This window comes from Solanum pennellii, chromosome 9 (assembly GCF_001406875.1).
Source record: "Solanum pennellii chromosome 9, SPENNV200".
Taxonomy (NCBI): Eukaryota; Viridiplantae; Streptophyta; class Magnoliopsida; order Solanales; family Solanaceae; genus Solanum; species Solanum pennellii.
In genome coordinates this window covers 1,789,957-1,816,742 of record NC_028645.1, presented here as the reverse complement: position 1 = coordinate 1,816,742, position 26,786 = coordinate 1,789,957, and the positions used below count along the sequence as shown (strand labels likewise).

The window sequence follows — 26,786 nt, the reverse complement described above, 5'->3', positions numbered from 1 at the left end:
GAAGGTTTAAGTACGATCATCAAATTATGAGAGAACACTCGATTACTGCTAACCTTAGTTTCTATCCTAATTCGCGATCCCTAAACTGTTTATGTCATGTCCTCGATAAGCTCAAAACGTGTCTTGTCATATACTGTCTAATTACTTTCTTTGATACTTTTTTCAGCATGCTTCTACTTCTCTTAATGTCGATCTTGAACTGAAAAGTCATACTCTATATTCCACAGTAGAAAATGTTCTTCACAAGTTACACATAACATAAGCCTAATCCAGAACAAAATACTGTTTGACGTGATGTCTTTAGTTGTTCAAAAAAAGACCTGTTAAGATAACATCAAATATATGATTTGAATTTTACAACCTCCAATATTAGTAATTGAGTTTTTACGTTAAGTTTTATATCAGACTTTCCTGAACTTGTATATTTAAACTTACATCTATGCTTACAACATTATAGATATTTGACATTTTTCATAGCATAAAAAAATATGAGATCATAAGTGTCTCGTAAAAGTAATTGATATACGCATAAATTAATCCGATTGAACATAGTGATTAAGTTAGGTAGATTAATTAGTAACACACTAATCTAAACCATTCGCGTAGAACTATCTCTATGGTTGTTATAAAAGTCAAATAAAGTCATCCCATGTCTAATATCCATTGTACAAAAAATTAATAGAAGAAGAGAAGAAAATGAAAGCAAAAAAAAAAAAAAGAAGATTATTCAATATCATATAATAAAATATCAAATTATAGTGGACTACTTAGAAATGTGATCATGATTGACCACATCATGTGGAAACATGGGAAGGAAATTTAAATGGAAAAATGATACCACTAAAACACTATCAAATAAAGAAAGACACCTGTTTTAATATTGGGAAAAAAGTTTAAAATATTTTCGAATTTTGATCGAAATTGCTATTAACGATATCAAATTTTGAAAAGTATCTTTTATCCATGCACTATTTAATAGTGCATTTTAAAAGTATACATATGTCCACGTATATATAAAAAATATTGCATAATTATAAATAATAACGTGTCTACGTGGACACATATATACCTTTAAGTATTAAATAATGCGGGGAGTGATAAAAGATCCTACATAAAGTTTGCTGTCGTAATAGAAATTTCGGCCAAAATTGAAATATTTTTTAGACTCTTTTCCCTTTAAATTATTGATTCCTTTTATGTATCAAGAACAAAAAACTCAATAAGTTGGGCTTTAATTATATTTTATTTCGAAAGTTTTTTAAATTATAAAAATTTTAATTTTTTCAAAACTCGCGGATACATTACTCACTCGTTTGATCCATAGCAAACGATACATAAGTTATGTATACGATATATATGGAATAATTGGAATTACGGACACATTATAAATTTAAAAACCTAAGCTGGTGACTTTCCTTAGCCATTCATTGCTTTGAAATAATTGAAATTATGTATCAAAAATAACATTTGCACCGAATACGTTGTATACAGATAAATATGTATCTGATAATAGTGAAGTGATGTATCTAAGTGTTTAGAGAGAAGGAGAAAAAGGGAGTTTCTTCAATTAATTCAAACACGATAGAGATTTTTAGACGTTATGTCATCTTAAATTGTGTAATTACATATGTTCCGTTATTTTAAATATCTAATTGGTCCAACTAAATTTTTATCTTCCTATACCAATATCAAAACCCTAATAATCACGCATGTCATGTAAACTTATATTTTACCTAATAATTTTTTTTCTTTTTTTCATTCTAATAAATCATTCACTTCATTAGAGACATCGTACAAAATATTTCGTTTATATTTTATAAGCAGAATTAGTTATACTTAGGCAAATTGCTCGAACACCTGGATTAAATGAAAAATATAATTATTCAATACGATACATTACGAAACTAATAACTAAATAAGCAAAATTCATTTTTGTCTTTGTTTTCTTTGTCTTTTTATTAGTAAAGAAACTTCTGATTCTTTTGGTTTACTTAACAGATATATATATAGTCTGTGGAGCTCATTTTTTATACTGAAAAAAAATCTTCAATCTCCAAAATCTCATTTTTGTTTGAGCCCTTCAAACCCAGGTAAAATTTCTACTAAACCCATGAGTTTTCTTGATCTAAAAGTTTATTTTTTTTGTCAATCTGAATCTGGGTTTTGATTGAAATTTGGGGATTTTGATTTCTGGGTATTGTGTTTTTTGTGTTTTTTTTTTCAGCAGAAGGGTTCAAAATTTGATTTTTAACAGTGTAGATGGAGATCGATAAAGCAATTAGGGAATGTGATGATCGAAGATTGAAGACTAAGTATAATAATGCCATTTACGTTATTAAAAGAGCACTGGCTCTTTATTCGTAAGTATCAAAATTTGACCTTTCTTTGTTGTTTACTACACATTTTGTTATTAGAAGTAGAGGTAGACCGAAGAAGTATTTAGGGAATGTAATTAGATTGGACATGACACAGTTTTAACTTATCGAGGATATGAACTTAGGTTGTAGGGTGTGGAGGTCACGGATTAGGGTAGAAGCATAGTAGGTTGCAGTGCATTGTGTTGATGTCCGTTAATATGTGCAGTATTGCTCCTGTAGATTCTTTGTCCTTCGTTGATGTTACTATTTGGTGATTTAATGTACCTCGACTATCGTGTTTTGTTGTAGTTATGAAATATTTTTCTTTGGACTGAGGGTCTATCAGGAACCACCTCTCTTCGTCTAAAGTAGGGGTAAGGTCTGCGTATACTACCAAGACCCCACTTTGTGAGACTACACGGGGTATGTTGTTGTTGTTGTTGTACCTGAGTCAGTCTAACTGATTTAGCAGCATTATCATCAGATTGTGATGCTCACGAATATAGAAATAGGAAAATTCACGGCAAACGTAGATTCACTTTATCAATGTGAATTATTTTGCTCTGGATGGAAATATAGCGTATAATTCACTTTCAATTTGAAGTTCACAACATCGTGATATTAGAGCATATTATTTTAGTAGAACCTTATATTATGCTGTCTGTGCAATAAATGCCTACTCAAGGTAGGGGGTAAGGTTTGCGGGTACTCTACCCTCCCCATATCCCATCTGTGGGATTACACTAGGTTGTTGTTGTTGAGCAATAAATGCACATAATCTCACTTTATTTCAAGTAATTGAATTATTAGTTAGTTTTACTTCCTTTTTTAATAACTGCGTGTCCGAGCTAGCGTGTGCGCACCTGGACTATTCCACTGTGGGCTTACTCCTACTAGTATAGTAACTTTGGTCTCCCATGGTCTTTTGTTCAGCTTCATTAACTGCAAGTCCACACTCTTAGATGAATAAGCTGTACACCCTCTATCCTCTTGTATTAACCTAGCTGAAAATCCTCAGATATCAAGGGAAGTGATTTTGGATGAGTTATTATATTTAGATTTGGTAGAAACATGTGAACTGATTTCACGATTGAGAAAAGGTATATAGAAGTTTAACATGCAATTCAAATATATATATAATAGTGTTATTTAAGACTTGATCTTTGGAAAATGGTATGTTGTCTCTTTGAGAGAGTGGTCCCCTTTTTTTCCCCTTCAAAAGATAGGCTAGAAAGTGGGTTAGCAAAACAGGAAGGGGGGACTTGCGTTTTAGGGAGAGGAGTTGATTTGAGAGCTATCACTATTACTCTTCCCTTTTTAGGTGAAGTTGGCCAAGCATTTTCCAGTTTTCTCTTTTTGATATTGTTTATGTCCTTCACATAACAGCATACAAGAGGTTGCGTTAAGCTTTAATGGAGGGAAAGATTCTACTGTAAGTTCTTTATGTGTTTCTTGGCGTTGAAGGTTTAAATAGTTTGTTTTTAATCATATTTGACCAAATATATGAATTTTCATAATTCAGGTTTTGCTTCACCTGCTGAGGGCAGGTTGTTTTCTACATCAAGCTGAAGAATTTAATTCAGGAGGAGATGCAGTTGATGGTGGAAAGACATTCCCAATAAGAACAATATATTTTGAGAGTCCATCTGCTTTCCCTGAAATCAACTCATTTACTTACGAAGCTGCATCCATGTATGTGAGAAAAACTAGTTTACTTTGACTCCTTCCCCAACAAAATTTCTTAGAGAAGCTGGTATAATGGTGTCCTCGTAGATGATGTAATTTCCTTTATTAACAATTTGACCTGATCACCCCTTCTCTTGCAGTTATGACATACAAATGGATATAATTAGACTTGATTTTAAATCAGGTCTAGAGGCTCTGCTAAAAGCTAATCCAATCCGAGCTATTTTTCTTGGTGTCCGAATCGGAGATCCTACTGCAGTAAATATTTAGTTAATTATTCCAACTAGTCAGTGATCTTCTAATCTAGGCCAGTATGATTTGTGGCTAACCACTGCTTATGGAACGTACCTTTCAGGTAGGTCAAGAGCAATTCTCACCTAGCTCACCTGGGTGGCCACCTTTCATGAGGGTGAACCCAATTTTGGACTGGTCATACAGGTATGACGATGCCCTCATAAACACTCCATATACATGCAAGTAAAAGTTAGTAAATTGATGGTTGATTAAGTTGTAAAGTAAATTAAGCAAGTAATACAGCTAGAATGTTATTCTTTATTATTAGCATAGCAAACATTATAATGGCAAATGGAGATTCCATCCTAGATGAAAGTAAATAATCTTTAACTTCACCATATGCATATAAAAGAGGAAATAGAAGAAAAAATTAGCTGTTTTCAATGTTACTCTTTTAGGCTTTAAAACATGAATCCAAGCAGGATATTAATTAAGCATATGTCAAAATTTTCATCTGAAAAGAGATAAAGACAAAAAAACTTTAAAGATTAATGTTAATAAATATACTATAGATATTGACATTCAAGTGAACTCCATGGTTTTTTCATGGAAACACTGTTAGAAGTATATGTAGCCCTAGAATTGGAGGATTTGAAGAGCAAATACTAGATTTTAAGTCCATTAAATGTGGGATTGAGATTAAAGCTTATTTTTTCAAGGAGTATGTTTTTTTTTTTTATATATATATATATATATATATACAAACAGCATTTTAAACCAATAAATCCAAATGGAATTAACAAGTAAATGTTTAAAGTAGAAAATGACTAACTTGAACTGTTTTTGTCATTAGTTGGTTGACTCTAACTATAGGAGAACAATTCATGAACTTAAGTGTTAACTAAGTTGCTCGGGTTCTGCCCTTTTGGTGCACACCCATGTCGACACGACATGGGTGTGGATCCGTGTCCGATTTGGTCAACTAATTTTTGGTACTTTGACCAAAATTATTGGGGAAAATCTGGACAACTTTTATAATTTCTGTAATCAATACAAAAGCCAAGGTGAAATTGAAGAAAATGGAATACCTTTTAAATAGAAATTTCTATGTCACTCTTTCATTTAACCTCCTTCCAGGATTATCCTCAAGTTCCCCACATAATATCTCATAATTTAGGTTTTATAGCTCTATTTTTTTTTAGATATTTTAATTATTTTTAGCGTATTCCTACACCTGTATCCATACACAGATCCATATCCCCGAATCTTAAAAATTAGATCACGAAGGATCTGACTTATAGATCTCCATCCGTTCGGACACCCACACCCGAGTCCGAGCAAGTTAGAGCGTTAAGATATCGTTTTGAGGTAATTGATGCACAAAAGAACTGTTTTTCTTATGAAATGCGTGAAGACCTCAGAAGGGCAACATGCCAAGGAGATTAGGAAGGACAAAGAGGATTAGCTTATTTTATCAAGCATATTGCTTCTTACCTAAAAGGGAGCTGAGGATGGTCATGATAGATGCTAAGTTGGCTAGCCTTAGCAATACTATAAAGATACTGGACTAGTGTACATAGCTTTTGGAAGGGGTAGTTCTTGGGTTGACTTTAATTTTGATTTAAAGGCCTAGAAAATCAGGAGTATAAAACATTTATACTTCGTTACAAATAATGGCTCGAACTAAAACAACTTAAACAATTTTTTCTTGAATTTTCTTAAATGCTTTGATTGGCAATGACGTTGCCTCGATTGTTGGTCATGGCAAGTGTGAATAAGTAATTTCCACTATATTTAATTGATTTAATATGTCAATGCAGGTACACTGTAGATTATAGCACTTTGCTGATCAAATAGTTCTATTGCATGTTCTTCACTATCATTTTGAAGCATTAAATGTGATTTTGTTTGCAATTATCCTGGCACCAAGAAATAATAAAGAAAAAATTAATCTTGGGAACAACTCAAAAGGTTTGAAATTCACTATAATCCAGCTAAAGATAGGGATGGCCAGACTCTTAGAGCCTGTTTGGATGGACTTATAACTTTTGGCTTATAAGCATAAGCCATAATAAGTTAGAACTCCGAACTTCTGGCATTTGGCTTATTTTTGTTATATTTTAGCTTTAAAGGTAGTGCTTCAAAGCATTTCTTATCTTACCTCTACAAAGTGCTTAAAAGCTATTTTGGCTTATAAGTACCTAAAGATAAGTTGATCCAAATTGGCACTTTTATCTCATTCTGAACAAGCTATTTGTCATGTGGCTATCATTTTTTCTCAATACTCACCCTTGTTGGATTGGCTACATCACTTATTTCACCTTGTTCAGGGTTTTGTATGCCTTTCCAATGGAAAATGTTCATTTAGCATCTTTTTTTTTATTTGATCTGCCATGCTTCTGTGCATTTTTAATGATCTTGATCATCCATTTTACTGGTTGTTTCTCCTTTTGGGTGAATTAAAATGACTAACCTGCAAAATTTGTTACGACAGAGATGTATGGGCGTTCCTATTGGTATCCAAGGTTCGGTACTGCAGTCTTTATGATCAGGGGTAATTTTCTGTTAGTGTTACTTCAAAATTTATCACTTGGATTCATATTCCCGCATTACACAAAAAAGATGACATTAATGGGATTTATATATTGTTGCTTTAATTTGTGCTACTTAATACTCATAAATTGGACTTTTGAACTCCAATTCTGGAGGCAGCCTCATTGATTTGAGTATCTGTTTGTATCACTGCTCTGGTAGCTATACCTCAATCGGGAGCATTCATGATACTGTTCCTAATGCACTTTTGTGCACGAGGAACTCCGACAGTAGTGAAGAGAAGTTTAAGCCTGCCTATTTACTCGCTGATGGAAGATTGGAAAGAGCTGGAAGAGCAAAGAAGAACTCTTCTGCGGTTTCCGGGAAATCATCTTCTATTAGCAATGGACTGAAAATGGACAATTTGAATTCTGGTAGCATGCTTTCTGCCTCGGTTATTACTGTGGGGGATGAAATTTTGTAAGTTATTGTTGCTTGACATTTGTATTTGATGATTCTTGTATCATGCTGACATGCTCTTTTCTAAGTGTTTTTTTCTTGTTATATGTAACTTTTGTTGGATTTATGCTATTTTATCGTTTATATGCTCTTCTAGGCTGTGTTCCATCTTTTAAATTTTCAATTGATCTATCATGATTACATATTCTATTTGCTGGTTCTTTGTGATCAGAATTGTTGAACTTGAGGGTGTTTATTACAAGAAGTGAATTGTTGAACCTGAATGTACGATAGTTGTTCTTAAAACAAGATTCAAATTCCTGAATAACAATTCCCTTATCAAAAAAAGAAAACACAGTGAATCTCTTAGCGAACTAAATTTCATGTTAGCAAATCAAATTCTACAAGCACATAATTCTTCTTCACCCAGCTATCTGAGCTGATATTTGAACAAATTATCCTCTACAACAGACTACAGAGGAAATTACCCCTCTAAATTGAACCCCTCAGTCCTCAGTCTATAATCCAGAAGGAATACAGCAATCTTATTGTGAAGTGTAAAGGACATGGCATCTCATATTACAAAAAATCATTTTAAATTTTCTAGTCATTTTATGGTTAAGTAGATATGATTTGCCTATAGGCATTAGTCAAGACAGTGACTTGAGGAGCAGAGCTTGGTCTTGGTTTCTACTTGATGTGTGTCATTAACAGCTTTTGACATACTTTTTTGGCACCAGATGGCCATAAGGAGACTCTCAAATTTCTGTGCATATGTCCAAGCAGATGTTTCTTTGATTAGTAAACTATGTCAATAGAAAAAGTTTACTATGCGCTTACATGTAATGCACAATATAGTCTTTATTTTTAGTTTGCTCTATGTTAAACTCTCCCATTTGAAGAGAGAGCTAATAAGATTGGAGTCAAGTGAATGTATATTCACCTGAACCAAAAATCTTATTTTGTTGCTCTCTGCATCTGCTTGCTTATCATATATCTTTCTCATGGTTCCATAGCTCAGGTTTGGCACTGTAGAGGACAAGTTGGGTTCTGTGTTGTGTAAAAAGCTCCATTCTATTGGTTGGGCAGTATCGCGAGTTACTGTCACTCAAAGTGATGTAAGTAATATGTATTTGGAAGCTTTTGTAATGTCTGCTTGAATTGCGTGAACAGTTGAAGAAAGAGTCCAAAGCTAGAAATAAAAATCTCAAAGTATCTCTTATAAGTTGCTAAGGAGAAATCGATAGCCTAATAAAATATCTCTCTTGTAATTGGAAGACTCAGTGGACCATTCCATAGCCAACTTTTAGCTAGAACAGTTCATTGTAATTGCTCTCGTGAAGCATCATCTTTTTCCTTATTTCCCACCTCTGATAGTTCAACATTTGAGCAGCCTTGAACATCTGTAATTTAAATGTTATTTTAGTCCTCATTAAAAATCTCATCCTCTCAATTTCAGATAGATTCTGTAGCCGAGGAAGTAGAGAGACGGAAGTCCATAGATGATATGGTAAGCATTTGTCAATAGGATTATATTGCGGGCCAGTCTGCAAATAATTTTGTTTGTCTGTACTCGTTGGTGAGAAAACATTTCCAGCTTCTTTAAGCACAAGGGTTTTCAAATTATTGTCCTACAGGTATTTATATGTGGTGGCATCGGACCACTGCATTCAGATGTTACTGTAGCAGGAGTAGCAAAAGCTTTTGGTGTTCGAATGGTACGTGATATAGATTTACTCAGCTCTTTGCGAGCTTTTGATTTCTGAATAATTCAGCTACATAACATAGAAATTGATTCCCATGTCCGTCTGACATGGCATATGTTGCAAACTTGATGGCCAAGTGTGCGATATTTCAAAAAAAAAACTTCCTTCATTAGCTTCTGTTGTGTGTCAGAGAGGAATATTTGAAGGTGAAGGTCAAATGAAGGAACAAGTCTTATAAGTTTAGAAGAAAATAATAACAGAAAGATGATTAAACATCTAATTTTAGATTACCATGGTAAAGTCACCTAGATATTTTATTGGTAAATGCATTTGATGCATAAATGTCTATGATTTTGTGTTTTTAACTTGTTATAGCTGCGTATATGATTTTTTATTGTAGTTTTAATTATGTAAATGTCAAGCCTCAAAACCTGGTGTGGACTGGCACTTGGTGCCTTAACTTTAATACCATAACTTGATCGAACAAACCAACTTAACCTGAACATACATAACTACGCATATATGCAATTGAGATGAAACAGTATGTTGACCTTTTCTAGCATGAAAGATACATGTGTTATGCATATGGAAGCTGTTAATACAAAATATCAAGTCAGTAGGCCTCATAGGGAAATACTGGAGACTGAACTCAAAATACATGAACATGACTTGTACATAACGTGCAAGACCCCTTAAATCCGAAGCTTGAAAATTGCACCAAAACAAGAGCGTGGGGACCACATGAGGATATTAAAGTCAGTAGTAATTAAATGGACTAGGACAAGTGTGGAAGTATTTTTTGGGCAAAAGGATGAAGGCCCAAAATTATTCTAGTCCTTAGAGTACTGCATCAACAAGAAATAATGTTTCCGCGTGCCAAGAGAGGCTACAGACTAGTACCATATCGTATGGTCATGATAAGAAGTATAGTAAGCGTGTTGGAAGTGATTTAAGGTCTAAAGAGAGCTCTAGCACAACGTCGAGTTGGAAGCTACTCTACGGACAATTATTCCATATAAGCTCCCACCAAATCTGACTTCAAACAATGACATCTCTTAGATTATCAAGTGTTATGCGGTGAATTACTTGTCAAATTATAGGTCTTTGAGTCTAGGTTCCAACATGCTAAATCGTTCAATCCAAAATTTGTACACAGAGTTTTGAATATTTTACTAAAAGGTGTTTGATAAAGCACAAATTGTGTATTGCATAGTGCAAAGCACAATGAAGCAATTGAGTGCGTATTTGTCACATGGGTTAGAATCATGTGATGTAAACATGGGGTAACTAATACATAAAGGATTCACATTAGGCAAAGAGACAATTGAAAAGCGAAAGTAGGTCTACCTAGGCAAAGGATTTTTAATACACAAATTTTTTGAGCTCATTTTCTCATCTCTTGTTTCAACCCAAAGCTCCATAGATTCTATTCTCACTCTCCTCTCCTCCATCTTCAATACAAGTGATTCCTAAGATCAACCATGCTTATTCCTTTGTCGATTACGTGATTCTAATTTCGATTTCTCATCAGATTATAATGAATCGAAGGATTTTGATGAAAATTCAAGTAAAGAGTTTCTAAGGTTTGATAAAAAATGGTAAGAATCTTCCTCTAGCCATATGTATGGATTCATGCAAGTAATTTTAGTATGTTCTATGGTTAGGACTCACAGGATGGTGATCGGAAGCGCTATGCATTGAGGAAAATTGTGTATTTAGGGGCTGTTTTGGTAGTTGTGGTGATTGGGAAGGTGTTGGTTGGTGCAGCAAGAGATTTGTGTGACGTTGTGATCTAGGAGAAAGGATGGGTGTGGAGAAACACCATTGTTAAAGAACCTTGGAGCTCATCAAGTGTTCAACAAATTGCCTAAATGGCATGAGCAATGTTTGGTCGCTAACATGGGTCCCTATTATCACTACTAATGTAGATTAAAGTTGTAAAGAGGTATATTGATTGTCTTAGTACCTAAGGATTAAAATCAAGTCATGTAAGGCTAAACCCTCTCGTTATTCCCCTATGGCATGACTTCCTAGTCGAGGTTTCCGTATGTGAGTCTATGAACTTCGTTGATCATGTGTCGTTAAGGAATTCCATGATTATATTTTTTTTTGTTGCTGCCCCATTGCTATATGTTCATCATATCTCCTCGCTAAGTTTGTAATTCCTCTATTTGAGATGTGTAGCATCATGAATGTCAAAAATGAGACATTATGTCATGGCCTCTTGGTCAATGTTTCCTCTTAAATCCTTTGATTCGCTATAATCCGATGAGAACCAGAATCACGTAATAAGAATACTATGGTTGATCTTAGGAATCATTTACCTCAAAGCTAAAGGACAGGAGAGTGAGAATTGGAGCTATGTAGCTCTGGTTCGAAATGAGAGCAATGAGAAAATGAGCTCAAAAAATTCTAATTTGGGGTATTAAAAATCCTTTGCCTAGGTGGACCCCACTTTTCCTTTTCATTAGTTTCCTTGATCTTAGCCAAGAAGGTCAAGAAAAGTGTTATCGCCTTTGCTGCCTATGTTTACATCACATAGTTTCTAATCCATGTGGCATTTTATAATAATACACACTCAGCTGCTTTATGGTTGTACTTTGCGCTACACAAATTTATACTTCATTAGACACCTTTCAGTAAAATATTCAAAACTGTGTACAAATTTTGGATTGACGAACAGTTCGATGTGTTGGAAACTAGCTCGAAGATTCTTGATTTGTTAGTAATTCACCACATAACATGGGAGATATTCTTGTTTGAAGTTGGACCATGGGCGAGCTCATTTGAAATTTTAGTGAGTGATATAGCTTCCAACTCGTCTTTGTGACAGGGCTATCCTTAGCCCTTAATCACTCTAGTACACCTCCTATACTTATCATCACATCAATGCTATTGTACGTACTAGTTCATAGCTTGGCACACAATGTTATTTCTAATCGCCGTTGTCACATTTTAAAGTTCTAAATCATTTTGGGTGTTCATCCTTTTGCCCGATGTACTTTCCACACTCATCCTAGTCCATTTAATTATTTTTTGACTTTAAAATCCTCAGGTGGTCCCCACACTTCCAATCTCGGTTCTGTCAAGGTTTGAATAATCAGGTTTTACAGTAAACACAACTATAATCTGTTAAAATACTCTAAATATTCACAACTGTCTAAAATTTTTAATCCTTGTGTTATTCTGCATGTTTAACAGATACAAAAGTTTCTACAGCTTCTGTTATGTATGAAGTATTTTTCAGACATGTTATTAGATATTCCATTTTTCACTGGTGTTTTGGTGTCAAATCTTTTTTTTTACAGGCTCCTGATGAAGAATTTGAAGAACATCTGAGGCACCTCATAGGAGAAAAATGCTCTGGTGACAAGAACGAGGTTGGAGCTTTTCCTTAAAGTAATAAATATTGTTGACAAGAATGACATAGCATCGTCATACCTGTACTAATAGAGTGAGCTTGGTGCTTCAGTCGTACCTTCTGATGCACTGGTATTAAGAAATTTCTCCTTACATTCTGTTAGGAATTGATTGTTGGAACTTCATTATTTTGGCTAAGGAACAAATAGTCGTTGTATCTAAGGAAGAAATAAAAAGAAATATATTGTTGGAACTTCATTACTTTGGTTAAAACTTTTCTTATTTGGCTTAAAATGATGAAATTCTAGCCAAGCTTTTACAGATTTTGCCGAAGAAGTACACTGTTGGAACAATAATCATTACAACATCTAAAGAAGAACTTAAAAAGGAAAAACACAGTTAGATTTCCCTTAGTTTGTCTAGAACTTTTGTTGTTCGACTATACATAATGAAGGTTCAGCCATTTCTTTTGCAGATTTGGCAACAAGACACAGTTGAAACTTGAAATAAATAGCCATTGCACTAAAGAAGAAACAAAAAAAAAGTTACATTTTGGGGTAATATCTGCAATGTATATTAAAAAAGAAGAAATACACAATTAGAACAAATAAACTATTGTATAAGATCACGTGGCAAGTAATGTTTGGAAAACACCCTACCTGGAATTTATTTTTTGCTTTTTCGTCACTCATGTCTAAAAGAGGTTATAGCCATACTCTTTGCCATGTCAACCGCTGGGTGGGGATGGGGATTGAAGGTTTTAAATTGCCAAGGCCAGGAATAATTTAGAATTAACATTATTGATAGTTTAAGTGTGCACAAGTAAATGGATGCAAGTTTAGGGGATCCCAAGGTTAATGAAAGAGCTCTGTGATAGGCTGGTGAGTCCAGTTTACATGATCAGAATTTTATTTTGTTCTCGGGGACTTGGAATTGCATTTCTGTATCTTGATTGGTAGATTACCTGAATAATGTTAAGGCTTTTCGATATAGTTCTCATACATGTATATTAGACATCTGAGGCACCTGATAACCTGAAATTATGGTTTAATATCTGGTACAAAGTGGAGATGAAATGTTTGGAGATATCACTTTTCTAAGTACTACAGGATGAAGCAGTATTTTCAGATGCATTTAATGTGATGATAGCTTGCACCTGCTAAATCCTGACTCCAAAACTTTCAATTCCTGATATTTTTCTCCAAGGCTCTTCTGGAATTCTTGTTAAGCCAAAGATTGTTTCAATATTGTAGTTTGAAATTATGCACCATCTTGTGGCCCATGAACTGACTGTTAGGATACAAATGAAATAAGTGCAAGGAAGATAAATACTTGTTTATAAGTTTCTTGTCATTGGATGTATGATTATATTTGTGAAAATTTTTAGCTACTACCAGAGTACCACTCAAAGTTAAACTGTTGTTTCTTTTCCTATTCCAGATGGCGCTATTGCCTGAGGGTATTACAGAATTGTTGCATCATGAACACCTTCCTGTGCCCTTGGTATGTTATCGCTTTTCTGAAATTTTATAGTTATATTTTAAGTTCTTTCTCTATGATGCTTTCTTTATCTCAGAGAATTATAATCCTATCCAACTTATGCAGTGAATCAATTCTAATTTGTACTTACTGCAAATTATCCGACAAAAAAGGTCCAAACTGGCTGAAAGTATCAAGCTATAAGATGATTTTTTCGTCTATAAAAAGAGGATTAGTGTTACAGCAGAGCTGTCTAATTGGGTTGACATGGCTGAATTATTTTATTGGTGAAATTGTCTAGGTCTTTGTTTTACAAGTCGAAACATCTATTAGATGCTTGTTTACTTTTTCCCTCATAACAAAAGAACTACGTTTGAAGTGAAGGAATTCATGTAAATGTTGCAAAGAAAAAACACAGTATTGGATTCATACAAAAGCAATATGAATCCATTACTTAGCCGTGTTTTATTTACATTAGGTCTGGCATTTGTCAGTAATATTTAGAGATTTGTATGTTAGTGTAAGAATAAGTGTGAGATTAAGAGAAACTTTAGTTTTAGAGAATACCTAATTCATCTTAAAAGTCAAATTGTTGTGTATTTGAATGAAAAAAGGCTCAAATAGAGCCAAATAGATGTGGATGATTCACATAGACGAAGGCTCAAATAGAGCAGAATGGATGTGGGTGATTCATATAAACTATTTTGGAATTGATGCATACTTTTGTTATGTTGCAACCTTTCCATTCTAGATATTTCTAGTGATGCTGCTTGATTGTAATTTTCTCCTCCTAAGCTTCTTATTTTCCTTTGAAGTTGTTAGAAACTAGATGGATTTTATTAAAGAAAAAGAAAATAAGAAACCCTAATCAATGTGGTTAACAAGTACGAAAAAGCTGATCACTGATGGTGAACCTACCTTGTCTTTGCCTTGATTTCCTCCTCCTTTCTTCTTTTCTCTCTTTAATCTTTTATTTCATGGGGCTGTTTTATATTTTGTTATATTCCTGCTGATGCCTCTTTACCTGTTGTTTAAGATACTTATGAAGTAGAAAGTTTCTGACCATGTGCATTACCTTTGTAGATCAAGTGCCATAATGTGATAATTCTCACTGCTACGAATGCTGTAGAGCTGGATCGGCAATGGGATTGTCTGATTGAATTGGCAAAATCTAATGGCATCCTGGAACTGATGGATCCATTTGTATCGAAATGCTTTGCAACAACTCTTTCTGATGTGAGTTCTCAGGAACCCTTTCTTAGATTCTCTTTTTGCTTTTTTTTTTTGACTTCCCTTGTCGATGTGTGGTATTGTGAACTACAAGAGTCATTTCCTTTGATATACCATTAGTATTCTTGAATCCTTTTCAGAATGCGCTTATAAGTGCCTTTCCAAGTTTCGTTTCTTCCACAGTATTCTTGTTAGGCGAAGATGTATGATGGCATACCAGAGTGATCCAGAAACTTCTAGCCCTTCTTATGGGGACTCTTCTCGGTGTTTTGGAAAATGATGGTCTTTAATGTTTCCTGAGAACTGAGAAGTTAATAATTATTCTCGACAAATTTTAGATTTATCTCTGAGGTCCTAATTCTGAAAAGTGAATTTAAGTTTTCATGAAGAATGTACAAATATCTAGTTACCTGTATTCTTTTGATAAAGTAATAAATTTTATAATTTTTTGGTCAAGAAACATGACCATGTACAAGCAGTATAGCAAGAACAAAAAACCTTCAAAAGAGATGATTTTCTACGAATGACATTGGATCTTCTATACACAATGGGACGTTATGGTGCACTAAAAAGAAATTAGAGATAAAACTACTTAACTATTACCATTTTCAAGAAAAAAAACTTGCTCCTTAACCGAACAAAATTCCTCTCTACGCCTCCAAAGTGTTCCTATTTCTTCGACACAAGCTTCCATGCTCTTCGTTTTCTCCTTCTTCCGTAATTCCAGCTGAACATTACCAGTCTCACAGTGCTTAGCATCGGTGAAAATATACCAAATCATCCAGTATTTCCCACCCAGTCTTAATGCTGTTGGACAATGAATGAGGAGGTGGTCCGTAGTTGAAATCTTTGCCCGAACCCATGTACTTAAACACCAATTAACATTTGTAACTTTCCCGTCCTGAGATTCTTAGCTGTCGAGATCATGCGTCTTGCTGCTAACTAAGTGTAGAAACATCCCTTTCTTGTTACCTTCGGAATATAAATCTATCAATATGGGAAAGGCGACTTCGTCCCCAACCTCACCTCCATACATCGTGGCTATCCTTCGTTTACTTTGTTTGTGGAGTAAACTAATGAGACTTAGGAAACCTAGCACCTCCCAATACTGTAAGTTCCTTTTGAATCTTCAATCCCAAAATGCTTCTCTATCTTGTAAAGCAAGGAGTGAAGAAAGATTATTAATAAATCAGGTAAATAATCTTCAGTTCCTCACACAGTTGTATTCATTTAGTATTCTCATGCTAAATGAACTAAAGGAATTAGAAGTGACTTCTCACATCAGAAAAAGGCACCACATTGCAGTGAACTTCAGATCCTTCTCCCACATACTTTTAATGTGTGCATACAAGGATAACCTTTTTACCTCTCACATGAACCTGGATAATATCCTCTGATTTAAGATATTTCAAAAGGTTTATGTTGAAAGTTCCATAAGAACTCTTGACAACCAGGGCAGGACAAGAGCTGCAGAAATACTGAGAGTTGTGGAGCTGCAAAATTTTGTGTCCAGGACCTGGATGATCTAATGATATCATAGATATAAGAGAATATTTTGTGTTGGGCACCAATCTGATACCATCTGTCACATGTACCTATGTAGAACTAATATACCAGAATAGTTGGGTGCAGTTCATTTATTTCGTTGTTTCCATTTTTTCATTTTGAGTGAGTCATTATGATTAATCACTGTATTGGGTTTTTTCTTCTCTTCCTCACTTCTTTTAGTTTTAAGTTTCACTTATACTATAGTGTCAATACAAATGGTTATTTACTTTTTTCGTACTTTGACCTATTGCAGGTCGAAGTTGCTCAACCTCTGTCAAAGCTTTGTGCTCAGTTTCCTGATCTTTACATTGGTAAATTAATTGTTTTCTCAGCTGCCCGTCCAACCTTATCTCTCCTTCCTGTTATAACAACGTTTCCTGTTTTCTTGGATATGAAGGAGGTTATCGCGAATCAAGAGAAGGCCCTCTTATAATTACATTTGAAGGAAAGGTAAACAACCTCTTGCCGAAGATGTCACATGGTTTTGAAGCATGTTCAAGTTGAATGAATTTGTTGTGTTGCTGTAGGATCTATCAAGAATAGAAGCTGCTTCTCAGTCATTATGCCAAAAATTTCACCCTGGTTCATTCTCCAAAATCGAATGACCATCCTAGTTGCCCCTGGTTGTTGTTCTTGGATTGCATATCCAAGTTATATGAGCCAAAATGGCCTTTTGACTTGCAAATGCCAAAAAGGATATTAAAGGTACACAATGTAGGAGAACGATGCTCGAGAAGAAAACGATCAAAGAAAATGGAGTAGCTTGCAACTCTTGATACAGATATTTACTGTTTCATACAGTTTCAAGACACAATTACTTGAAGCTTATATGCACCTCTGGGATCAAACAGCCTTTCTGTTACACACAATCTTCTATTCTGTACTAGTAGTTTTATCATCTGCAATTTACTTGGTTACATTATGTTACTATGAATTGGTGCATTTCACCTTTCATTTCAACCAAACTGAATCCTGGTGTTTTGTGTATCCCTTCAGTTTTCATCTTCTTCCTTACTTTTTCAGCATCAAACCATCTGTTTTCTGCAGCATAAATGTTGGAGAGAAGAATGTAACGCCCCGACTGATACGGGTCCATTTGAGTCACAATCTTGGCTATCCTTTCACCCATTTGAACCTCACCATGCATCCTACAGGCCCCTAGTAAGGCACCCCAGATACCAGCATCAGCCTTTTCAGGCATATCTTGAATAAACATCTCTGCTTCTTCAACCAAACCCGCCCGACCGAGAAGATCAACCATACAACCATAATGCTCAGATCTTGGTGTAATGCCATGTACTTTACTCATAGCATTGAACAACCATTTGCCTTCTTTAACTAAACCAGCATAGCTACAAGCACATAAAACACCTAAATATGTTATCTCATTAGGATCTGTTCCTTCATCACACATTTGATAAAACAACACAAGAGCTTCATTTGCAAGACCATTCATCGCTAGTCCAACGATCATGTTAGTCCAAGCCAACACTGATTTTCTTCTTCGTATCGTGTAAAATACTGTAAGAGCTTTCTCAGGATCGCCACACTTGCTGTACATATCCAATAAAGCTACCTCGACTTCTTCCTCCTTTACGTTCTGTTTTTCCATGAACGAGTGGATAGCTTCACCGATATGCAGTACACCTGCATATCCACAAACTGAAAACAACCCAACCAACGTTATCCGATCAGGTCTCATTCCAAACCCTAGCATTTCTCTTAACAACTCTAAGGACTTCATATACATCTTGTTCTGAGTATAACCAAGAATCATAGTGTTCCATGACACTAAATCTCGATCTGGCATTGCTCGAAAGATAGTCTCTGCTGAACTCATATCACCTGCCTCAGAATACCCACTGAGCATGACATTCCAAGCAGTAGTATCCTTAGGCATTAGATTGAAAACAACCACAGCTCTTTGTAGTTCACCCTTTTGTATAAAACCATCAAGAAGTGAAGTCCATGAGAAAACCGTCTTCATCTTCATCATATCGAACAACTTCTCAGCTGACTCCATATCTCCAAACTTAGAATACATATCAATCAACCCATTTCCAAGATTTTCACTCATATGTATCCCTCTCTTCATAATATACAAATGTATCAACTTACCTAAACCAAAATCTCCCATTTTCAAAGAAAACGAAACAAGTACAAGAAGTGTAACCGCGTTAGGCTCAACCCCGTTCAAACACATCTGGTTAACAGCAGCCAAAACCTCATCAAAACAACCATTTTTAACAAAATCATCAATAACCACATTCCATGAAACTACATCTGGTTCAGGCATTTCATCAAACAGATACATGATCTCGACGAAAAACCCAAACTTTGCGTACATATGCAAAAGTGAATTTGCTATATGAAGATCCAAAACATGCCCAAATTTTATCACAGAACAATGCAATGCTTCACCAAGAATGTAATTTTGAGTCCTACACAATGCTTTAATCACAAAAGGGTAAGTATAATGATTAGGGAAAAAACCATTTTGCAACATTTTGATGTAAAAACTCATTACTTCACTCAGATTAGAGCTAGAACCATAACCTCTTATCAAAGTATTGAACATGAAAGTATTGGGTGAATCAATTTGATTAAAAACCAAGTGGGCATATGCTAAATCTCCAGTAGGAGAAAGTGCTGTAAAATAAAGAATAGCACTCAGGGAAAGGGTGTCATTTGAAAAGCCATTTGTGATGAAATGGCCATGAAATTTCTTGAGATTTTTCATATTTGTACAATTTTGTATAAGAAAAAGGTGTGGATTGGTAGCTAATTTTAGAAGTTTCCTAATGATGGAGGTACACATGGCGGGACGGGGGCGGAGCTAGAGGGACTGAAAAGGTTCATCTGAAATCCCTTCGACGAATCGAAAAATTATAATTATGTAAAAAATGTCATTTATTTGTTATGCATGTACAATAGACTTATTTTACGAGAAATTTAGCTACTTTAGGATTATTAAAAATAGGGAAAAAGAACAAATATATTCTCGAATTATTGTAAATGGTATGCAAATACCATTCGTTATACTTTTAAAATATTGATATCCTGCCATCATACTTTGGGGACATTAGTATCCCTCCCCTCTTGTTAGAGCGAATTCACGGAGACAGGAACACCAATGTCGCAAAATAATGACAGAAGGTATCTGCATACCTTTACGATAGTTGAGAATATGTTTATCATTTTTCCCTTAAAAATAGATCACTTAGTACTTACTTTTAAATATTTATATAATTATGAATTATTTTAATTAAAATTAAATTTAAATAATTACAGAATATATATACATATAAAAACAATTATTACTATTTTGTGATGTGACAATTTTCTTTTTTGGGTATTTATCTATGTCTTACTAAAAGCAAATAAAAATTAATTTCTCATCTTATCTCCAAACTGGTTCCTGTTTGTGTGGGGATTTGGTGAACTCTGGTTAGTTTTCTCTTTTCTTTCTAGAATGTTCATGTAAATGTTTGATATACAAATGTATATGATTATATTTTTTTTTCCTATTTACTCATGTTTTATTGGTGGATTTTATGATTTTATACATATATGTGTTTTTTTTTGTAAAATTTTTCTTTGGAAAAGCAACCATTAGGAACAAAATATAGTAATAGTTAAAGAAAAAAAAAGGGATATTGTTGATGCAGCAAAAGTGTTTGATAATATGCCTGAAACAATTGGACTATTTTTTTTGTTAGAGGTGTTTTATAATATAAATATAGTATATCATTCAACAACAACCCTAAAGGTACATTACTTCAAGTAGAGTGGATTATTTAACTATATTTTCCGTCTATTAGTGTTGTTAGGTCTGTCGGAAACAGTCTCTCTACCTATAGAGTGAGTGTTAGATTCTGTGCATATTCTAGGTGGGATTACACTCGGTATGTTGTCGTTGTTGTAGTATTGTTATTGGAGTATTACTCTTGAGCTGAGGGTCGATCAGAAACAACCTCTCTATCTGTGTGGTAAGGGAAAAGTCTGTATATTTTACCCTACTCAGAGTAATATTGTTGTTGTTGTAGTATTGTTATTACTACTCTTAATCTAAGGGTCTATCGAAAACAACCTCTCTCTACCTGCGTGGTAAGGGAAAGGTCTGCGTATATTCTACCCTGCTTAGACATCACTAGTGGGACTACTCTGGGTATGTTTGTTGTTGTTCTATTATTGCTCTCCTAGGATTTTTTTATTCGATCTTAGTATGACCTGTTGTTTCCTTTGCTATAATGATCGTATTATTTGTTGTTTGTTATTGTTATTGTTCTTTTTCTTTATTGTTTTCAGCATGGCTTCTTGGCTACTTATTTGCTTGATTTTTGATATGCTTTATTTGAGCTAAGAGTTTTTCGAGAACAACCTTTTCACTTTCACATGGTAGGGGTAAGAGTGTGTACACATCACCCTCCCTAGATCCCACTTGTGGGATTATATTGAGTATGTTGTTGTTATTCGTAGGTTGTATATCCTTTTGTTGAAGAAATATTTGTTTGAAATGTATTCAGTTTGCTTCCGAGTATATAGCTTTTGCAGCATTGCTACTGTTTCTTTCTATAACAAGACGAGTAATGGATTATGATAATTTAGGGAAAAAGAAAAAGCGAAAATGGGAGAAGGGGGCGAGAAAGCAGTGAGTAGAAAACTTCCGGTGAATAAACAGGCGAACATAATGACAGCCACTGGTGACGAAAATCTCAAGGACATTTTCCACACTATCAGAACAACTAAAACTCCGGTTAGCTTGAGTGTCTACAATTTATTTTTATTTTTGAAAGAAACAAGCTTTTCTATTCATAGACAACGATGAATTGAAGCTTTTTGCTCATTGTGTTTTGCAGGCTGTAATCAATTATGGAGCTTGTTGGTAAGTCAGTTGTTCACTAAAATCTTCTATATTTGGTCTTTTTCTTATCTGTACTCTTAGATTTCGATGTTGGTTCTGACATCGGGTTCATCTGAACCTTTACTTTTTACGTGGAAGATAAATTAATGTGTAAAAGTCAAATAAAATTGTAACAAATAGTAGATATGAACCCATAACTTTATATATATAACGAGTTCAATGTTAAGAACCTTAAATCCTATATCCAACTGTGATTTTTCGCATATTTCTTGCCTAGTTTATTTTGGTTGGAAGAGCTTGAGCTTTTACTTCTGTGTTCAATCCCTTTTCATCTTTTGTTACCCTAGTTTGATATAAAGTTAAAAATATACCAATCTGAATGAGCCGTGGCCCGTGAGTTGCAGAACTAGGAAGGTGAGTGCACATGAATTTAGGAACGGCTAGCGTTATTTCTGTAGCTGTACTGATATGCAAGCTAAAGTTTTTCTGAAAAACAAATATCGTTGGTCAGTTTAGTCAAACTAGTGCTAGTTAACGAAAGTTTACATGTCTGAAAGGAAACTTTAAGGTTTACCACGTAACCTTTCCAATCTACCCTTGAGGGGAAAGTCCTCAAGGATCTCGAATGAAAGTCCGATAGATTTCACATAATTTTCTAACCTCCTATATATGATTTTGAAGGCTAATTTGACTGCAGTTAAGGTGTAATGTTCTTCAATTTTGTTAGGAGCTTGAAGTACTGCTTTAAATGAGTTTTTTACCACTGTGAATACCTGTTTGTCTCTGTCCACACTGTGTTTCCGAAACCTGTTTAAAAGTATTTCATCTTCTTCTATCAAGATTGTAATTTGCTAGTAGACGTGAGGCTGTGGCTGTAGTTCTTGTTGAATCTCTCCTGGTCTTCATCGTGTCTTGAGTTGAAGTTGGAGAAGGCTAGCGGTTAATTCAAAAGGTCTACATTTAACAGCTGTGTTTCATAGCTGTATATGAAATTAGTTCGTCTTCCTCTGTCAATTTGTTAGTTCCTAGCGCAAGAGACCATGGCTGTTATTCTTCTTGATGTCCTCTTTCTTTCGTTACTAGTTCTACAGTAACGATATCAATAAGATGATTGGTTTTACTGTTGTCACGAGTTGCATTTTGAATTCTGTAAGACGTCAAATGATCAAGAAACTACTTGGGAAGTTTTTGATTATCAATTTACACCATTGATTGTGTTTTCCATTTGCAGGTGCCGCGTCTGCAATCAGATCCTTCCTACATTTTGGGAGCTAAGCAAAAAGTTCCCAAAACTCTCTTTCGTATACGCTGATATTGATGAATGCCCAGAGACAACACAGAACATTCGATACACACCAACTTTTCATTTCTACAGAGATGGTGAGAGAGTTGATGAGATGTTTGGAGGAGGAGATGAGCGTTTGCATGACCGTCTGTGGTTGCATTCGTAGATGTTGAATTTGCTTTCAATACCAAACTTTTGAATGACAGATGACATAACTTCTATCATATTTCCAGGTTTACCATGAACATGAATTGTGTTTTGCATACAATATGTTTCTAGCATTTCTCATTATGATAAGATGATCACAATAAACAAATTTCATCAGACTATGATAAAAAGATATATAAATTGGATAAAACAAGGAGAACTTAAATCATAGCTACTCAATAACCATTACAAAATAGAAATAAGGTACTGCAGAAAAGGGTGAAGAAAGAAATAGGAAAATAACAAATGTTCAGTGACTCGGAATAGAAACGCTTGTTGTCTTCTTCCAGCACCAATGCAGCCTTGAAAACAAATATCAATATCGATATCAATGTATGATATGATGAAGCTTGTTTATTGGTCCGCGACAAGAATAATGGCCAGTAGAAACTCAACTGGCCAAAAAATTGTAATGCAAGACCTCACACTCAAGCTTTTGGCTTGAGGACCTTGACAGTTTCCCAAGTGAAATCGGGGTCATCACGGCCAAAGTGACCGTAAGCTGCAGTCTTCTGGTACCTGTAGTTGCCTCCTCTCAACAAATCAAGGTTGATTGACATCATTCCAGGCCTGAAGTCAAAGTTCTCCTTGATCAGAACCAAAATGTCCTTGTCGGGAATTGTTCCTGTCTTGTATGTGTCAACAAACACGGAAAGTGGTTCAGCCACACCGATAGCATAAGAAACCTGCACAATACAGCGGCGAGCAAGTCCTGAGGCGACCACACTCTTTGCTGCCTGCCTAACAATGTAAGCACCACTCCTGTCCACCTTAGTGGGGTCCTTTCCTGAGAAGGCACCTCCACCGTGAGCACCCCAGCCTCCGTAGGTATCAATGATGATTTTCCTGCCAGTAAGACCAGCATCTCCATGTGGACCACCAATGACGAAGCGACCTGATGGGTTGAGGTGGAAGATGGTGTTCTCGTCAAGGTACTTAGCTGGGATCACAGGCTTGATCACATGCTCTTTCAAGTCCTGGGCGATTTGGTCGTTGGTGACAGTTTCGTCATGCTGGGTTGAGATGAGAACAGTGTGAACTCTAATAGGGACCATGGCACCATTGTCGTTCTTGTACTCAACAGTAACTTGGGTCTTGCCATCGGGCCTGAGCCATGGGCAGGTTTTGTTCTTCCTCACTTCAGTAAGCTTGGCACCAAGCTTGGTGGCCAAAACATGGGTGAGGGGCATGAGCTCAGGAGTTTCATCTGTGGCATACCCAAACATATGACCTTGGTCACCAGCTCCAATTTCTTCTGGTTTCTTGGTAAGATGACCGTGAACTCCTTGGGCGATGTCAGGGCTCTGTTGTTCAATGTTGACAAGGACCTTGCAGTTGTCAGCATCAAGACCAACATCTGCTGAGACGAACCCAATGCCTCTGCATGTGTCACGTACGATCTTCTCGTAGTCTACGGTGGCCTTGGTTGTGATCTCTCCAAAGACCATAACCATGTTTGTCTTTGTGCAGGTTTCACATGCAACCTTGCTTTCGGGATCCTGCTCTAGGCAAGCATCAAGAATGGCATCTGAGACCTGGTCACAGAGCTTGTCGGGGTGACCTTCGTTGACTGACTCTGAGGTAAACAAGAAAGTTTCCATGTCTGCTCTGCCCAAATTTAAGAAAACATGTTAAAACCAATCTTAAAATAGTCAATTTACCAATAAATCAAGGAAAAATAGCTAGTACTACACATGAGACAACTATTATCCATCTATAAGTCAGCTACTATCCAGCAAGATCTACTTTTTTTTCGATGACAGGGTAAAACCCCGCTCCTATGATAGCTCGCAAACCATATAGAAAGGTAACCCCCCACTAGGCAAGCCTGGTGCGACGAGTTCGACCCAAAAGCTTGCTTTCGCTAGCGAGGGGTTTCGAACTTGAGACTTCCATAACATGAAAGTCCCAAGCCCAAACCATTGGGCCACCCAGAAGGACTCCAACAAGATCATACTATACACCACCAGATATCATATCATATTCCCAATAAACTATCCCACTTAGAGCCCGTTTGGATAGACTTAAAAAGTAGTTTTTAAGTCAAAAAATAAAAAGTCAATATTTTTATATTTGCCATAACACTGAAACTAGCACTTAAACTACCCAAATTGATGGACACATAAACTTTTTGATCAAATGTATTTCCTCGCAATGAAAAAAAACTAATTCGTCAATGAGATCTGACTACTAGTTTACCAATGTTAACAAATATCATAACAATCAAAGTTAATATCCTTAGCATACAAAGAGATCTAAGCACAAACCAAATGAGTAAACACGTAACACTTGCATATGCTTTCAAAACAAATCAACATGTATGACAATACAAAACAAGAATATTTACAGTAGAAATGCTGAGATCTACATCCTAATTCAACAAAAAAACATGCATACAGAGCAATCTCAGATCTAATACAAAACTAGAGCAAAAAAAAGGAACAAAATCAAAATCTAATAGAAAAAAGGGGAAGAAACATGTTAAAGCCTATTGAAAAATGTTGCAAGACAACCACTAATTCACATACATTTGAGCTTTTCAAAACTAATAAACATACATAAAATCACAAAATACAAATATTCACAGTAGAAATGCTGAGATCTAAATCCCAAACCACAAATCATAACAGATCTAATGGATCAAAACATAAAACAAAACAGAAAAAAAAAAAGTAAATCCCTCCATGGATTTGAAAACTTAACTTTGATAACATCACATAACAATTGCATATAAAAACGTTGCTAAAACCCACTAATTCACACACATTTGACACTTATTGAAATGAATTAACATTTATAAACTCACATCCCTAGAATATTCATAGTACAGATACTGAGATCTAGATCCTACACACATAACACTAACATATCGAAAATTGCTACTGGAAAACCAAAAATTTACACACATATGAAACTTTTCGAAACAATCAACATGTATAAGCTGATATAATTTTAAAAATCCAGAAATTTCAGTCTACAAATACTGAGATCTAGCTCCTAATATACGCTCGAACAAAATTAATGACAGATCTAATATAACAAACCAAATACATAAAAAAGAACTGCAGATTACTCCATGAATTTGAAATGAAAAACAACACATAACAATTGCATAATAGAAAATGTTGCTAAAAACACTCTTTTACAGGTCATAACGAGTACATTTACAGCAAAAATGCTAAGATCTAGATGTTAAAATGCTTCAAAAACACATTCAATAGATCAAATCAAAGTAAATTCGGGCATCAATTTGAGAAACATACCTTCGAAAAATTGAAGATTTTTTTTTTCTGATGAGAAGAAATTAGAAGAGATTTGGATCTGTGTGACGAATTTGGAGATGATGTGGTCCAGTATTTATAAGCAGCGAAATTGAAGGAGAAGGCGCGTAGACTTCACTCGCTTTTTTTTTTTTTTAAATCACGTCTTTCACACACCACCAACCACCCTGTGGCCCACATATACCTTCTCTGTGGGTCCCAATCTTAACACGCATTTACCATGTCTATGGGACCCACTCACTATTTATTATTTAACGGTCAAGATCATTTCCTAAATTTTAGTGCAGTTTTATCATTTCGATGAACAAGTAAAAATAAACGAATAAAAGAAAAGAATTTAGTAGTTAGAGGTAGAGGAAGGAGAAAGCGAGTAAATTATAATGTGGTCCGATCTTTATAATAAGACGAGGGGAAAGTTTAGATAGCTAATTAAATGAGCAATTAAAATTCTGATGTAGGTTATTGTTGTATCGGGGTCGTGCTCGTTTAATATTAAAGGAATTATTTAGTAAATATATTTTTATTAGTATATATTTGTTTTATTCGATTAAAATTGAG

At 35.0% G+C, this 26,786-nt stretch overlaps 4 protein-coding genes across 7 annotated transcripts; 2 read left to right on the top strand and 2 right to left on the bottom strand.

Moving 5' to 3' along the window:
• The first annotated feature begins 1,948 nt into the window (after positions 1–1,948).
• LOC107031493 (FAD synthase) lies at positions 1,949–17,561 on the top strand. 3 transcript variants are annotated; one of them, XM_015232896.2, is made up of 17 exons: positions 1,949–2,090; positions 2,225–2,360; positions 3,744–3,789; positions 3,880–4,049; positions 4,184–4,301; positions 4,399–4,481; positions 6,772–6,831; positions 7,032–7,289; positions 8,290–8,386; positions 8,728–8,778; positions 8,906–8,986; positions 12,283–12,354; positions 13,775–13,837; positions 14,897–15,049; positions 16,845–16,902; positions 16,989–17,041; positions 17,119–17,561. In XM_015232896.2, the coding sequence occupies exons 2-17, from the start codon at positions 2,260–2,262 to the stop codon at positions 17,194–17,196; spliced, it is 1,542 nt and encodes a 513-aa protein (XP_015088382.1). In that variant the 5' UTR covers positions 1,949–2,090; positions 2,225–2,259; the 3' UTR covers positions 17,197–17,561. The 3 variants fall into 3 exon arrangements, with proteins under 3 accessions (XP_015088382.1, XP_015088380.1, XP_015088381.1); XM_015232894.2 differs by having other exon boundaries at positions 6,990–7,289; XM_015232895.2 differs by having other exon boundaries at positions 1,973–2,090; positions 2,228–2,360; positions 6,990–7,289.
• Positions 17,490–19,742, bottom strand: LOC107031492 (pentatricopeptide repeat-containing protein At2g29760, chloroplastic-like). The gene has a single exon (XM_015232893.2). The coding sequence runs from the start codon at positions 19,407–19,409 to the stop codon at positions 17,511–17,513; it is 1,899 nt and encodes a 632-aa protein (XP_015088379.1). The 5' UTR covers positions 19,410–19,742; the 3' UTR covers positions 17,490–17,510.
• Positions 19,743–19,924: 182 nt separating this feature from the next.
• On the top strand, positions 19,925–23,005 carry LOC107031009 (thioredoxin-like 3-3). Its single transcript, XM_015232205.2, has 4 exons — positions 19,925–20,038; positions 21,200–21,347; positions 21,451–21,476; positions 22,687–23,005. Exons 2-4 carry the CDS (start codon positions 21,219–21,221, stop codon positions 22,904–22,906), a joined length of 375 nt encoding a protein of 124 aa, XP_015087691.1. The 5' UTR covers positions 19,925–20,038; positions 21,200–21,218; the 3' UTR covers positions 22,907–23,005.
• A 43-nt stretch (positions 23,006–23,048) lies between these two features.
• On the bottom strand, positions 23,049–26,347 carry LOC107031008 (S-adenosylmethionine synthase 3). Of its 2 annotated transcripts, none has more exons than XM_015232203.2 (2): positions 26,211–26,347; positions 23,049–24,555 (listed from the first exon to the last, which is right to left on the bottom strand). In XM_015232203.2, the coding sequence occupies exon 2, from the start codon at positions 24,546–24,548 to the stop codon at positions 23,376–23,378; it is 1,173 nt and encodes a 390-aa protein (XP_015087689.1). In that variant the 5' UTR covers positions 24,549–24,555; positions 26,211–26,347; the 3' UTR covers positions 23,049–23,375. The 2 variants fall into 2 exon arrangements, with proteins under 2 accessions (XP_015087689.1, XP_015087690.1); XM_015232204.2 differs by having other exon boundaries at positions 23,049–24,550; positions 26,211–26,337.
• Between the last annotated feature and the right edge of the window lie 439 nt (positions 26,348–26,786).